The sequence below is a fragment of the Amblyraja radiata genome, chromosome 1 (assembly GCF_010909765.2).
Source record: "Amblyraja radiata isolate CabotCenter1 chromosome 1, sAmbRad1.1.pri, whole genome shotgun sequence".
Lineage (NCBI taxonomy): Eukaryota > Metazoa > Chordata > Chondrichthyes > Rajiformes > Rajidae > Amblyraja > Amblyraja radiata.
The window spans coordinates 137732513-137747867 of NC_045956.1; the positions used below are offsets into that span (position 1 = coordinate 137732513).

General features: G+C 42.7%; 1 protein-coding gene across 1 annotated transcript in view; it reads right to left on the reverse strand.

The window, feature by feature from the left end:
- The window catches only part of pik3c3 (phosphatidylinositol 3-kinase catalytic subunit type 3), a 122648-nt gene that overhangs the window by 72741 nt on the left and 34552 nt on the right, over positions 1-15355 (reverse strand). The window contains exons 5-7 of the mRNA XM_033037537.1: positions 1758-1844; positions 1469-1564; positions 507-578 (exon numbers count right to left, since the gene is read on the reverse strand). Of these exons, the coding sequence (XP_032893428.1) occupies positions 507-578; positions 1469-1564; positions 1758-1844 (255 nt within the window). The remainder of the gene's footprint in view (positions 1-506; positions 579-1468; positions 1565-1757; positions 1845-15355) is intronic.

Consider the following 15355-nt stretch of genomic DNA (forward strand, 5'->3'; position numbering starts at 1 on the left):
AGCGTCATACCCAAGAAGACTTGAGGCTGTAATCGCTGCCAAAGGTGCCTCAACAAAGTACTAAGTAAAGGGTCTGAATACTGATATAAATGTGACATTTCAGTTATTTCTTTATAATTACTATATAACATTTTCTAAACACCTGTTTTCGCTTTTTTATTATGGAGTATTGTGTGTAGATTGATGATAAAAAAAAAAGAATTTAATCCATTTGAGAATAGGGCTGTAACGTAACAAAATGTGGAAAAAGTGGAGGGGTCTGAATAATTTCTGAATGCACCGCATCCCCAATCCTGGACTTTTCACATCACTTTAATTTCATGCTTTATGTGTCTTTTTTCATGTTTATGACTGTTGGCAGACCAATTGGCAGACCAATTTCGCTCCTGGGATGAATAAAGAATTATCGTATCGTATCAAAACCATTTGAACATTTTTAACCAAAAGAAAGGGCAGCACATAATGTTTTGGGGAAAACACCAAATGTAATTTTAAGTTGTACATACCATTGACATTTGAGGATCTGGCACTTTGACAATATCAGAACTTGTTAAATTTGCAGATGATTCATCACCATCCTGGTTAAATTTGCACATAAGAGACACAATAAGTGATCTATTCATTTTGTTGGTAGAAATGATCTAAAGCCAAATATCTTCTAACATTATCAATGTTATCTATGTGAGACATTTCATACTTCGGCCAGAAACAGGAAGTAGGACTGTTTCTTCAGAGAACAAAGACGGCTTAAAGAATACACAAATTAAAGTACACTTACTTAAAAAGAAAACAAGTATCTTTTTCAGTAATAAGTGCTTGAAATAACCCTCAACATAGTTTGAAATTGTTAAGAAGTCCATTGGAATTGCAAATGTAAACTGGACACGGGCAACTATTGAGTTGCGAGAAACAGAAATTGGCCCTTAGAGTTCAGACATCACAACTGAAAAATTTGAGATATTTAATAAAATTCACTCTGACAGAAAGTATGTGAAAAAATAAATAAACAAGATTAATTTTTTTTAACTTGTGTTCCTTGATGCATGCACAATGACATGGCTTTGCATTTTTGGAAAATTGCAATGCAGATTGTTTTCCAGGAATGCAACCTCTTCACCCCCATTAACATGGATGTCTTTCTCATTTAGAACCAATTTCACATACAGAATTCACTCAAGTTAAGGCATTAAATGTTACAACTTTAAAGAAAACCAAGAATGCGATAAATCAAGTTCTATTCAAATAACTAGAATGTGAAACGAAAACTGTTTAGGATTAGAACTTGGGTAAAATCAGTGAACTATCTCACCTAAGTTTACTAAAAATGTAATCTTATCACAAAGAAACAATTACATTCAAGTCTTAATTTAAAATAAAAACCACAAAATTAATTCTGGCATGTTTATTTACTGCATGTTTAAGTACTACAAAATTACCTGTACCAAAATAGCATTGGAAAATGACAAACCTTCTCATAATAAACAATACCGTATTCTTTGTCTTCAGATTTAACACGTGGAAATTCAACCATGAGATACATAAAATTAGAGCTTCTCTTTTCACTCTGCAACAGAAACGGGATGCACGATGTAGCAAAGGTCAACTAACCAAAATAAAAATACACTAAGAAGTTATGCTACTATTACGTTGACACAATAAAAAAGCAGGAGGATTTAGGATGGAAACATTATTTAGCAGGTACTGGAAAAAAGGAAGCTAAAAGTTAATTCACAGGAGTAAAACTCCAGCCAGCTTACCTCATTTATCATCTCTATCTCTCGAAAAGTAAGCCGGTCCAACCAATCAACCTTCACCATGTGACCTTGACGATGTGCTTTGGTAAGCTTTAAGAAAAGCAAACTAAAATCAGTTAGCTTACAAACAAAATATTCTACAAAAAATTGGAAAGTTAATTTCAATTAATCATTTTGAACAACTTTAAGCAATAAAAAACTAGGAGCAAAGCAGTGACAAATAACTGCTTATCAGACGACTGCAGAACTCCAGCGTCCATTATCAACAGGTCCCCAGAATGTTTGCTAGAGTTCATCATTTAATTGAACCCTATTGGTTTGCCGATTTATAATTAACTGGTCCAGTTATTTATCTTGTAATCAGTAAAGTGGGAGTCACAATAGCATTGTATCATGGATCTTGCTCTGAGATGTGTAGATTGCATTACACAGCCGCCACTCTTTATTGCGCCGTGGCATTACCTGTACCTTTGAATGCGCAGAGTTATCAATGTTTATATTGGACTAATTTTATTTCCAATCCTCGCTAAGCATGGACAGCACATTGAATATTTTCTCAACGTTAATACCACCCTTGTTTGGTTTTAACACCAAATTGTGTTTCTATGCACATTCCTTGAATTAAATCTAATTGAATAGAATTGAATGGAAAGATACAGCATGGAAACATGCCCTTCGGTCCAAGTCGACCATCAATAGCCCCTGGTGTCTAGAAATTAACTAGTGTATTGGTCGACGTGGACTCAATGGGCTGAAGAGCCTGCTTCCACAGTGTATCGTTAAAACTAGAACTAAACCCGAAGGAAACCCAAGCAGTCACAGAGAACATGCAAAGTCCACACAGCCAGCACCCGTGGCAAGAAACAAACACAGGTCTCTGGCTCTGTGAGGAAATAGTTCTACCTGCCCTACCTGGTAAGGGAAGTTAAACATCCTTCCAAACGATCTATAACTTCTTGAATAAATTTCAACTGCCTTCAATTTTACAGAATCACATGGTTTACCACTCTTTGGGGGTAAAGACATTTCTCCTCATTTGAGTCTTACACCACTTCCTCAGGCTGTGGGCCCCAATTCCAGACTAACACAGCATCAGGTATATCCTTCCTGCATCCAAACTAGCCTGCAGGGATTTCATACACTTCATTGAGAGTTACAACATAACTTCAACTCTTATATTTTCCCTGCCCCAACCAATGAAGGCAAACGTGTCTACTATACCACCCTATGAACCTGTGTGAGACACAGCGTGAAAACACAGCGTGAAAACAGGCCCTTTGTCCCACCAAGTCTGCGATAACCAACGATCACCATCACCTATTCTTTTTCCTGACCCGCTGAGTTACTCCAGTATTTTGTATCTATCACCCCGTACACTAGTTTGATTCTACACACTGGGGACAATTTCCAGAAGCCAATTAACCTACAAACTACACATCTGTGGAATGTGGGAGGAAATTGGCACACACAGAGAAAACCCACGCAGTCACAGGGAAAAATTACAAACTCCCCACAGCACCCGTCGTCAGGATCAAACCCGGTTCTCTGGAGTTTTACAGCAGCAACTCTACCGTTGTGCCATTGTGCCACCCTTAGTCTCGCTGTCCATGAACATTCCTTTGCACCCTAATATTTATTATGGATGTCCTACCCCTGGTTGACTTCCAAAAATTCATCACCTTGCACTTGTCAGGATTAAATTCCATCTGTCAATATTTGCCCAATTTATCATCTATATATTATTAAAAGTCTGATCTTGACCACTTCCTGTTGTTCTGTATATTGATTTTAGAAAAAACGCTGCCACTCACGGCTGCCACTCTTACTCAGAGTCCCCCTCCACTGCGCAGGACAAGAGGATTTTTCCCATTGATAAAAATAAAAGAGTTATTAGTGTTTCAAAAATGTTGAGATTCTCTCTCCTGAAGGCCAGGTCCCTTCCGGAGGGACAATAATACCCGGAAGTGTTGAGTGCCTCAGTCAGTCTCTGCAAGATGGGGAAGCGAGAGGGTCACATCTCTCAGTTTGAGCTGTGAATAACACTGAACACATGTCTACTAAACTGTGAGTGGTTTTACTGACCTGTCAGTGCCCTTAATGTGGTTTGAAAATATAGTTTGGAAATGCTAAAGCTGTGTTGCCTTTGGTTTGGAAATGGAAAAGCTGTTGCCTTTGGTTTGGAAATGCTAAAGCTGTGTTGCCTTTGGTTTGGAAATGCTAAAGCTGTGTTGCCTTTGGTTTGGAAATGCTAAAGCTGTGTTGCCTTTGGTTTGGAAATGCTAAAGCTGTGTTGCCAATTTAAAGTTGCCTTGCCTAATTAAAGTTGCCTTGCCTAATTAAAGCTGCCTTGCCTTCTATATAATTAAAAGTCTAACCTTGACCACTTCCTGTTTGCGCTTTATATTAATTTTAGAAAAAAACGCTACCACGTACGGCTGTGATTTTTGGCCATCTTACTCAAAGTCCCCCTCCGCTCATCAGGTGCTGAAGATTTTTCCCATCGATGAAAAATAAATGTTATTAGTGTTTAAAAAATGTTGAGATTCTCTCGCCTGTCAATCACGCCATGAAGGCCACACCCCTTCTGGTGGGAGGGGGGGAAGGACTATAAAACCCAGAAGTGTGGGCGTGGCTCAGTCTCGGCAAGATGGAGGTGGGAGAGGTCACGACTCGCTGTCTTTAGTGACCTTGCACCCTGCTTGAAATGGTATGAAACTGCACTTGAATTTGGTGGCCTCGCACCCTGCTTGAAGTGGTATGAAACTGCACTTGAATTTGGTGGCCTTGCACCCTGCTTGGTGGTAAGAAACAGCACTTGAATTTGGTGGCCTTGCACCCAGCTTGAAATGGAATTTTAAAGAAAAGCCGTGAGTCAACTGCGAGCCCACCAGCCGTGAGTGAGCTGACAGCACAACAGGCTTGAGTGACTGAGCCGCCAGCCCAAGAATCCATTCTGCCCACAATGTCCATACTAGCCCTCTGGAAACCAGTCCTGATAGCCCACAACACCCATACTAGCGCTCCAGAAAGTCTTCTATGCTTTGCCTGTATGTGTCTGTTTAATTAAAAGTCAATTTGTTTAAGTTAATAGGGTGAAGCAGCATTTGTGGAAAGAGAATCAAATTAACGTTTCAGGTTGTTGATCCATCAGACAGGTTTGAGGTTTAAATGCATGTGTGGAGAAAGGGAATATAAAGAGATAGAAGGACTGAAATTCAAATTTTCTCGTCTCCTCCCTATGCCCTATTGATTAGAAATAATAACTTCCCAGAACTGCCAAGATTCTTGACAGCATTGTCTACAATTATAACTTTCTGACATTACACTGCTGTAAGAAAAGCTTACAGCAGACATAACCATGCATTTACCTCTCGATATTAATTAGGCACATCCTGTGAAGCACTTCATGAAAAGTATAAATCCAAACCATCATTAATCTTCATTAAGCTGCCATTACCGTTGAACTTCAGTGTTTCTGCTTTAAGTTTATTAATACGCTAGGCAATACTATAGAGGACACCACTTTTCAAAAATTCAGCTCAAAAGTCAAATTGATTGCACCAACAAATAACATCCATAAAAATAAGTGAAACTGCATTTTCTGGTATTTTTAATGTACACACTTTCAATATCCAGAGCCTGAGTTTTTTTTTAATTCATTCTCAACATCAGAATGCTTGTACCACTGCATATTGTTCTGGTCGCGTAACAGGGAAGATGTATTCAATTTTAACATTTTGTTAGGAATAGAGCATTTCACTTGTGAGAAGAGTTCACCAATTATAGGCGTAGAATTAAGCCATTCAACTCATCAGGTCCACTCAGCCAATCCTGGCTGATCTCTGCCTCCTAAACCCATTTTCCTGCCTTCTCCCCATTACCCTTGACCACCGTTCTAATCAAGAGAGTGGATAAGGAAACAGAAGGAAACAAAACGGGCAATACGGGCTCAAAAGATCAAGTACGAAGGGAAGCTGACCAGGAATATAAAGAAGGACAGTAAAAGCTTCTTTAGATATGTTAAGGGAAAAAGAGTAGCAAAGTCAAATGTGGGTCCCTTGAAGGCAGACAGAGGTGAAATTATTATGGGCAACAAGGAAATGGCAGAAGAGTTGAATAGGTACTTCGGATCTGTCTTCACTAAGGAAGACACAAACAATCTCCCAGATGTACTGGAGGACAGAGGACCTAAGGGGGTAGAGGAACTGAAAGAAAATTTAATTAGGCGAGAAATAGTATTGGGTAGGCTCATGGGACTGAAGGATGACAAATCCCCTGGGCCTGATGGACTGCATCCAGGGTGCTCAGGGAGGTGGCTCTAGGAATAGTGGACGCATTGGTGATTATTTTCCAATGTTCGATCGATTCAGGATCAGTTCCTGTGGATTGGAGGATAGCTAACGTAATCCCACTTTTCAAGAAAGGAGCGAGAGAGAAAACGGGGAATTACAGACCAGTTAGCCTGACTTCGGTGGTGGGAAAGTTGCTGGATTCAATTATTAAAGAGGTAATAATGGGGCATTTGATTAGCAGTAAAAGGATTAGTCGAAGTCAACATGGATTTATGAAATGGAAATCATGCTTGACTAATCTTCTGGAATTTTTTGAGGATGTGACAAGTAAAATGGATGAAGGGGAGCCAGTGGATGTAGTGTATCTAGACTTCCAGAAAGCCTTTGATAAGGTCCCGCACGGGAGACTAGTGACTAAAATCAGAGCACATGGTATTGGGTGTAGGGTGATGACATGGATAGAAAATTGGTTGGCAGACAGGAAGCAAAGAGTAGGAGTGAACGGGTCCTTTTCAGAATGGCAGGCAGTGACGAGTGGAGTGCTGCAAGGCTCGGGGTTGGGGCTGCAACTGTTTACCATATATATTAATGATTTGAAAGAGGGAATTAGGAGCAACACTAGCAAGTTTGCAGATGACACAAAGCTGGGTGGCAGTGTGAACTGTGAAGAGGATGTTAGGAGGTTGCACGGTGACCTGGACAGGTTGAGTGAGTGGGCAGATGCAGTATAATATAGATAATTGTGAGGTTATCCACTTTGGCGGCAAAAATAAGGGGGCAGATTATTATCTCAATGGGGTTAGGTTAAGCAAGGAGGAGGTGCAGCGAGACCTGGGCGTCCTTGTTCACCAGTCACTGTAAGTTGGCGTGCAGGTACAGCAGGCAGTGAAGAAAGCTAATGGAATGTTGGCCTTCATAACAAGAGGATTTCAGTATAGGAGTAAAGAGGTTCTTCTGCAGTTGTATCGGTCTCTGGTGAGACCACATCTGGAGTATTGTGTCCAGTTTTGGTCTCCTAATTTGTGGAAGGACATCCTTGTGTTTGAGACAGTGCAGCGTAGGTTCAAGAAATTGATCCCTGGGATGGCGGGAATGTCATATGAGGAAAGACTGAAAAAACTCGGGTGTATTCACTGGAGTTTAGAAGGATGAGGGGAATCTTATAGAAACATATAAAATTATAAAAGGACTGGACAAGCTAGATGCAGGAAAAATGTTCCCAATGTTGGGCGAGTCCAGAACCAGGGGCCACAGTCTTAGAATAAATGGGAAGCCATTTAAGACTGAGGTGAGAAAAAACTTTTTCACCCAGAGAGTTGTGAATTTGTGGAATTCCCTGCCACAGAGGGCCAAGTCACTGGATGGATTTAAGAGAGTTAGATAGAGCTCAAGGGGCTAGTGGAATCAAGGGATATGGGGAGAAGGCAGGCACAGGTTATTGATTGGGGACGGGATCACAATGAATGAAAGTGCTGGCTCGAAGGGCCGAATGGCCCCCTCCTGCACCTATTTTCTATGTTTCTATGAGCTACTATGAATTTCTTTGAAGCGGAGGAAACCTAGTGAGACTAAATTGTGGTGTATATTACTTTGCTGAGCAGAGCAGTCAATAACCGGAAGCATAATTTGAAAATGGGAAATGAGAGACATTTTTACATCCAGAGAGTGGTAAGTAAAATGAAAAACAATACCTACAAGATGACAAAGGAAGAATCTGTCATCATATTTTTGTGCACCGAATGCAATGACCTGTGGGGCAATGGGCCTAGTGCTGCAAAATTATTCACAATGATGTTTAGATTCATGAGGATGGTGTCAGGACTTGAGGGTCAGAGCTATAGGGAGAAGTTGGACAGGCTAAGATTTTATTCCTTGGAGGTCAGAAGGCTGAGGTGAGATCTCATAAGAGGTGTATAAAATCATGAAGGGAATGGATAGGGTGAATGCATAGTCTTTTATCAAGAGTAGGGGAATCAAGAACTAGAGGACGTAGATTTACGGTGAGAGGTGAAAAGTTTAATAGGAACTAGAGGGGTAACTTTTTCACACAGAAGTCGGCAGCTAAATGGATTGAGATGTTAGAGGAGGTAGTTGAGGTAGGTACTATATTAACATTTAACAGGCATTTGGACAGATACATGGATAGGAACAGTTTGGGAGGGAATGGGCCAAATGTGGGCATGTGAGACAAGCGTAGATAAGATATCTTGATCGGCTTGGACAAGTTAGGCAGGGTGACCGAGGTGAAAAGGGTCCTTGTGTTGGCTACTTTCCCAGGGTAGTGTGAAGTGTAGATGGAGTCGACGGTGGGGAGAATGGTCTGTGTGATGGACTGGGCTTCATCCACAACTCTGCAATTTATTGCGATCTAGAGCTGTTCCCAAACCATGCTGTGATGCATCCCTATAAGATGCTTCTTCTGTGCATCTGTAGAAGTTGGTAAGAGTAATGGAAAACATCCTCAGTTTTCTAAGGAAGTAGAGACGTTGATGTGCTTCTTTAGCTGTAGCTGATGCTCTCGATTTGGCTTCCTTTACAATGGTGAAACCAAGCCTAAACTCATGTTCATGTGATAGGAGGAGAATTAGGCCATTTGGCCCACCAACTACTCCGACATTCAATCATGGCTGATCTATCTTAACCTCTTAAACCCATTCTCCTGCCTTCTCCCCATAACCCCCGACACTCGTACTAATCATGAATCTTAAAGTGACGGCGTCCACAGCCTTCTGTGGCAATGAATTCCACAGATTCACCACCCTCTGACTAAAGAAATCCCTCCTCATCTCCTTCCGAAAGAAATGTCCTTTAATTCTGAGGCTATGACCGCTGGTCCTAGACTCTTCCACTAGTGGAAACATTCTCTCCACATCCACTCTATCCAGGCCTACCACTGTTCTGTGTGTTTCAATGAGGTCCCGCCCTCATTCTTCTCAACTCCAGCGAGTAGAGGCCGAGTGCCATAAAAAGCTCATCATATGTTAACCCACTCATTCTCGTAAACCTCCTCTGGACCCTCTCCAGCGCCAGCACATCCTCCCTCAGATATGGTGCCCAAACTAGGGGACTGCTTTGTCCAACACATGTGCTCTATTCTCCCGGTCCAGCTGGAGCACCTGATAGCTCGTCACTTCAATTCCCCTTCCCACGCCAACCATTCTGTCCTTGACATGCTCCATTGCCAGAGTGAGGCCATATGTAAATTGGAAAAAAACACCACTTGCTTTCTGTTTGGGTAGCTACAGCCTAATAACATGAACATTGATTTCTCCAATTTCAGATACACCACTCATGCATACCTTTCTTTCCATTTCCTTGTTCTCATCACACAGTTTCTTTCCTCTCTCCCATCTGTTTCTCTCCTACCCCTCCTTACTCTAGGTCCGCAACTTTTCTTCCATTCCCACCCATCCACCCCGTTTCCTTCTGCCCACCATCCCTACCTCTGGGTCTACGTTTCACTCCACGCCTTACTGGTCAGATTCAACCATCAGCAGGGTTGTCTTCTCCACTTATAACCTGCTATCTCGAGATCTATCTCCACCTTCTCTCCCCTACCTGATTCATCTGCCAATCTATTTACTCGGATCCATCTATTACCTACTAACTCTCACCCCACACCTTCCCATCACCTCTTTCCATCAGCTATCTTTCCTCAACTCCATCAATCTGAAGGGGTTCTGACCCACTATGCCACTTGTTCATTTCCCTCTACAGATGCTACCTGACCCACTAAGTTGCTCCACTAGTTTGTTTTTACACAATCCGTCAGTGTTTTATGCAAGTGCATCTTCTCCTGCACCACCACAGAGAGCTTGCAGAAAGACATTAACGTGAATGCAATGCACATTTGTGGCTGCCCCCATGATCCTTCCATTTGTGCCACCTCTTTCTGACCATGACTAAACCACCTTACCCAAACTGCACTGTGCTGATTTTGAGCCTGAACCTCCTCTCAGCACCACACCTAACCTCGATTTTTTACTAATTTCCTGCCTCAATCCATCCAGACTTGGTGCAGACCTGACTTAATCAAGTTATTTTCAATAAGCAAACCATTAACTTCCTTTGACACCTTCCACACACCAGTTAGAACAATTGTGCAATCACTAATTAAAACTTATCTGCTTCAAACTGAATTATTGTCTGTCAGTTAGTAAGTAACAGCCAAAGCATGTGGTGATGGGGGATTTCAATATGCAGGTAGACTGGGAAAATCATGTTGGTTCAGGACCCCAAGAAAGAGAGTTTGTCGAATGCCTCCAAGATGGATTCTTAGAGCAGCTTGTAATGGAGCCGACCAGAGAAAAGGCAATTCTGGATCTAGTGTTGTCCAATGAACCAGATATGATAAGAGAACTCGAGGTAAAGGAACCGCTTGGAGGTAGTGATCATAACATGATTAGATTTAATCTGCAATTTGAGAAGGAGAACGTTAAATCGGAAGTGTCAGTGATGCAGTTGAACAATGGGGACTATGAAGGCATGAGAGGGAAGCTGGCCAAGGTAGACTGGAAAGGGATCCTAGCAGGAATGATGGTGGAACAGCAATGGCAGGAATTTCTGGGCATAATCCGGAAGACGCAGGATCATTTCATTCCAAAAAGGAAGAAAGATTCTAAGGGGAGTAGGAGGCAACCGTGGCTGACAAGAGAAGTTAGGGATAGGATAAAACTAAAAGAAAAGATGTATAACACAACAAAGAGTAGGCGGAAACCAGAGGATTGGGAAACTTTCATAGGACAACAGAAGGAAACAATACGGGCAATACGGGCTGAAAAGATGAAGTACGAAGGGAAGCTGGCCAGGAATATAAAGAAGGACAGTAAAAGCTTCTTTAGATATGGTAAGAGTAGCAAAGTCAAATGTGGGTCCCTTGAAGGCAGACACGGATTAAATTATTATGGGCAACAAGGAAATGGCAGAAGAGTTGAATAGGTACTTCGGATCTGTCTTCACTAAGGAAGACACAAACAATCTCCCAGATGTACTGGAGGACAGAGGATCTAAGGGGGTAGAGGAACTGAAATAAATTTTCATTAGGCGAGAAATAGTATTGGGTAGGCTCATGGGACTGAAGGATGATAAATCCCCTGGAACTGATGGTCTGCATCCCAAGACCCTCAGGGAGGTGGCTCTAGAAATAGTGGATGCATTGGTGATCATTTTCCAATGTTCAATAGATTCAGGATCAGTTCCTGTGGTTTTGAGGATAGCTAATGTTATCCCACTTTTCCAGAAAGAAGCGAGAGAGAAAACGGGGAATTACAGACCAGTTGGCCTGACTTCGGTGGTAGGAAAGATGCTGGAGTCAATTATTAAAGTGGTAATAATGGGGCATTTGGATAGCAGTAAAAGGATTAGTCCAAGTCAACATGGATTTATGAAAGGGAAATCATGCTTGACTAATCTTCTGGAATTTTTTGAGGATGTGACAAGTGAAATGGATGAAGGGGAGCCAGTGGATGTAGTGTATCTAGACTTTCAGAAAGCCTTTGATAAGGTCCCGCACGAGAGACTGGTGACTAAAATTAGAGCACATGGTATTGGGGGTAGGGTGTTGACATGGATAGAAAATTGGTTGGCAGACCGGAAGCAAAGAGTAGGAGTGAACGGGTCCGTTTCAGAATGATTTGGATGAGGGAATTTTATAGGACAACACTAGCAAGTTTGCGGATAACACAAAGCTGGGTGCCAGTGTGAACTGTGAAGAGGATGTTAGGAGGTTGCAGGGTGATCTGGACAGGTTGAGTGAGTGGGCAGATGCGTGGCAGATGCAGTATAATATAGATAAATGTGAGGTTATCCACTTTGGCGGCAAAAACAAGAGGGGAGATTATTATCTCAATGGGGTTAGGTTAGGTAAGGGGGAGGTGCAGCGAGACTTGGGCGTCCTTGTACACCGGTCACTGAAAGTTGGCTTACAGGTACAGCAGGCAGTGAAGAAAGCAAATGGAATGTTGGCCTTCATAACAAGAGGATTTCAGTATAGGAGTAAAGAGGTTCTTCTGCAGTTGTATAGGGCTCTGGTGAGACCACATCTGGAGTATTGTGTACAGTTTTGGTCTCCTAATTTGAGGAAGGACATCCTTGTGATTGAGGCAGTGCAGCGTAGGTTCACGAGATTGATCCCTGGGATGGCGGGACTGTCATATGAGGAAAGATTGCACAGACTAGGCAGTTGGTTGGCGGCGCGACTCACCCGTTGCAGCGGCCCCTACATCCTGTCTGTCTTTATTTATTTTTTGTCTAGTTAAATGTAGTGTTGGTGTTTTTTAATACTAGTTTTAAATGTGTATATGTGGGTGGTGGAGGGGGAAACCGTTTAAAATCTCTTCCCTGTCCGGGAGACCCGACCTTTTCCCTGTCGGGTCTCCGTTGTCGTTGGGGCCTAGCACCATGGAGCGGCCTCCAACCTGAACGACCCGGGGGCTCGGGAGACTGCGGAGCTGCGGGCTACTCACCATCGTGGGGCTGGCCGGCCTCGGAACGTGGGGAGTGGTGGTGACTCGCTGCTGCGACTCAACTCCTGGGGCTCGGGGGCTCCAGCACCGCAGCCGCAGGTCCGGTGGACTGTCGGGACATCGGGAGCTCGCGGGTCCGGGGGGAGAGAGAGACCGCTTCCCGGAGCTCCCGCAACGCGACTTCTCCAGCCCGTGTCGCGGGGTTGGAACGACCTGGAGCGGGGTCGTACATCGCCCAGCACGGCTTCACGGCCGTGGGACATTCCAGCGCCCGCCGGGGGCTCCAACTTTGTGACATTTAGACCGGGAGCGGGGCCGTAAATTGCCCGGCACGGCCTAAAATGGCCGTGGGACTTGTCATCGCCCGCCTGGGGCTTGGACATCGGGAGAGACATGCAGAACAGGGGAGAGAAAAGACTTTGCCTTCCATCACAGTGGGTCCACTGTGATGGATGTTTGTGTGAATTAAATTGTGTGTATGTCTAGGAAATTGTCTTTGTTTGTATGGCTGTGGAAACAGAATTTCGTTTGAGCCTCACTGAGGCTCAAATGACAATAAATTGTATTGTATATTCACTGGAGTTTAGAAGGATGAGGGGATATCTTATAGAAACATATAAAATTATAAAAGGACTGGTCAAGATCGATGCAGGAAAAATATTCCCAATGTTGGGCGAATCCAGAACCAGGGGCCACAGTCTTAGAATAAAGGGGAGGTCATTTAAGACTGAGGTGAGAAAAAAAAATTTCACCCAGAGAGTTGTGAATTTATGGAATTCCCTGCCACAGAGGGCAGTGGAGGCCAAGTCATTGGATGGATTTAAGAGAGAGTTAGATAGAGCTCTAGGGACTAGTGGAGTCAAAGGATATGGGGAGAAGGCAGGCACGGGTTATTGATAGGGTACGATCAGCCATAATCACAATGAATGGCGGTGCTGGCTCGAAGGGACGAATGGCCTCCTCCTGCACCTATTTTCTATGTTTCTATATGTCCCTGGTTACAAAAATGTAAATATTACTCAATGGAATAGTGAAAAATGTCAGATCTCACGCATTCTTAACATAATTCTCTCTGCCATTGATATGGTCTCACTTCAGCAGCTAAAATTACACTGTGAAGTTAGGCTTCTATAAAATTCAATAAGATAAAGAATGGGCATTATTTAAGCATTCACTTATGCTCAGCTGCTAGTAAACTTTCAAATGATGGACCAGGTGTCCCAATGAATGGCCAAAACACTGTAGCATCACACACAAAATATCATTTTAATCTTCATAACTAAAGCTGTAATAGTATATTTCTAGAAATACACTTTATTTACATCAAATAATTAGTACTTTCAACTGTTATCCAATGTACTCTTGAAGCACAAGATGAGGAAATCAAAGTAAAGAACTGAAGAATGCTTTTCTGTTAAGGGCCGTCCCACTATGGCGACCTTATTTGCGAGTTTAGGAGGGCTTGCGCTTGCCGCAGGCTCGCAGCATCGTCAACACGTGGTCATAGGTGGTCACCAGTAAGTTTCCTTCATGGTCACGAGGAGTTCCCGCATAGTGGTTACTACTCGCGGTCTCAGTTTGGTCGAGGGAAATTTTTCAACAAGCTGAAAAATATTCTGCGAGTAAAAATTGGTTAGCGTGGAGAAAACCGATACTTTTGAACTCGTAATGCAGTGGTTGTGGGGTTGCCATGTCGTTGTAGGTAGTCGAGGTAGCCGTAGGTAATCTCCTTTGCTTACCGGGCATTTTAATTGGGTCATTGGGGAAAAAAAATGCAAGCACGAGTTTTCAGAACCAAGGAAACCGACCGGTAATGTTAAATGCCTGCTAACCTTCACAGCTGTGTATCTCTGGCTTATTCAAAGTTGTCTGGCTTCTTAAATTGTCTCCACTCCTTCTCCCCCCCTTCTCCCCTCCCCTCCCCGCTCTTTTAAAGGACTTACCATACACTGTGCCAACCTTCCTGTTCATCGCGGGTATCACCTTGGCTTTTCACAGTGTGAATTTCAGACAGTGCTCCCCCTCTTTCCTTGACCCCCGCCTTTGCGATGTGTTTGTGTGTGTGTGTGTGTGCGCGTGTGTGTTCAGCACTGCCGGTGGATCCAGCTCGCGTTTTTTCAGGCGAGTGCCCCCGAGCTTGAAGGTCGCAGATAATTTACTGAAAAGTTGCGTAAGTGGGACAGGCCCTTTACACGCAGTCCAGTTAAATAAAAACTTTTATTCTGAAGCAATCGTATGCCTGCAAATTCTCAAATCATATTTCTAACTTCAAGGGAAATAACTAATAGTAAGTAAATAACCCAAATATAATGGAATCCTTGGATGTCAATTAAGTATTATCAAAGATTGTACAGAACTTCCCATTCCATGAGCTTCCACCATCCTTTGCTCGTAAAAATATTCCATATTATCCCTGTCCCATGTATCTACATTACACAAGTTATTTGGTTTATTGTTGTCACATGTACCAAGATACAATGAAAAACATTGTTTGCATGCTATCCGGTCCAGAAGTTATTGAGACATTCAAATAAAACATCTATTTATAAAGCAACAAATAACTACACAGAACAATAAATTGGATTTATTTCCAATTGGGATGCAACCAGTTTCTAATGAGTGCAATAAAAGAGATACTCAATTTAATATTGTAAAAAAGCTGGAGTAACTCAGCGGGACAGGCAGCATCTCTAGAAAGAAGGAATGGGTGACGTTTCGGGTCGAGACCCTTCTTCAGATTGGTTAGGGATAAGGGAAACAAGAGATATAGACGATAATGTGGAGAGATAAAGAACAATGAATAAAAGATAAGCAAAAAAGTAACGCTGATAAAGAAAACAGCCCA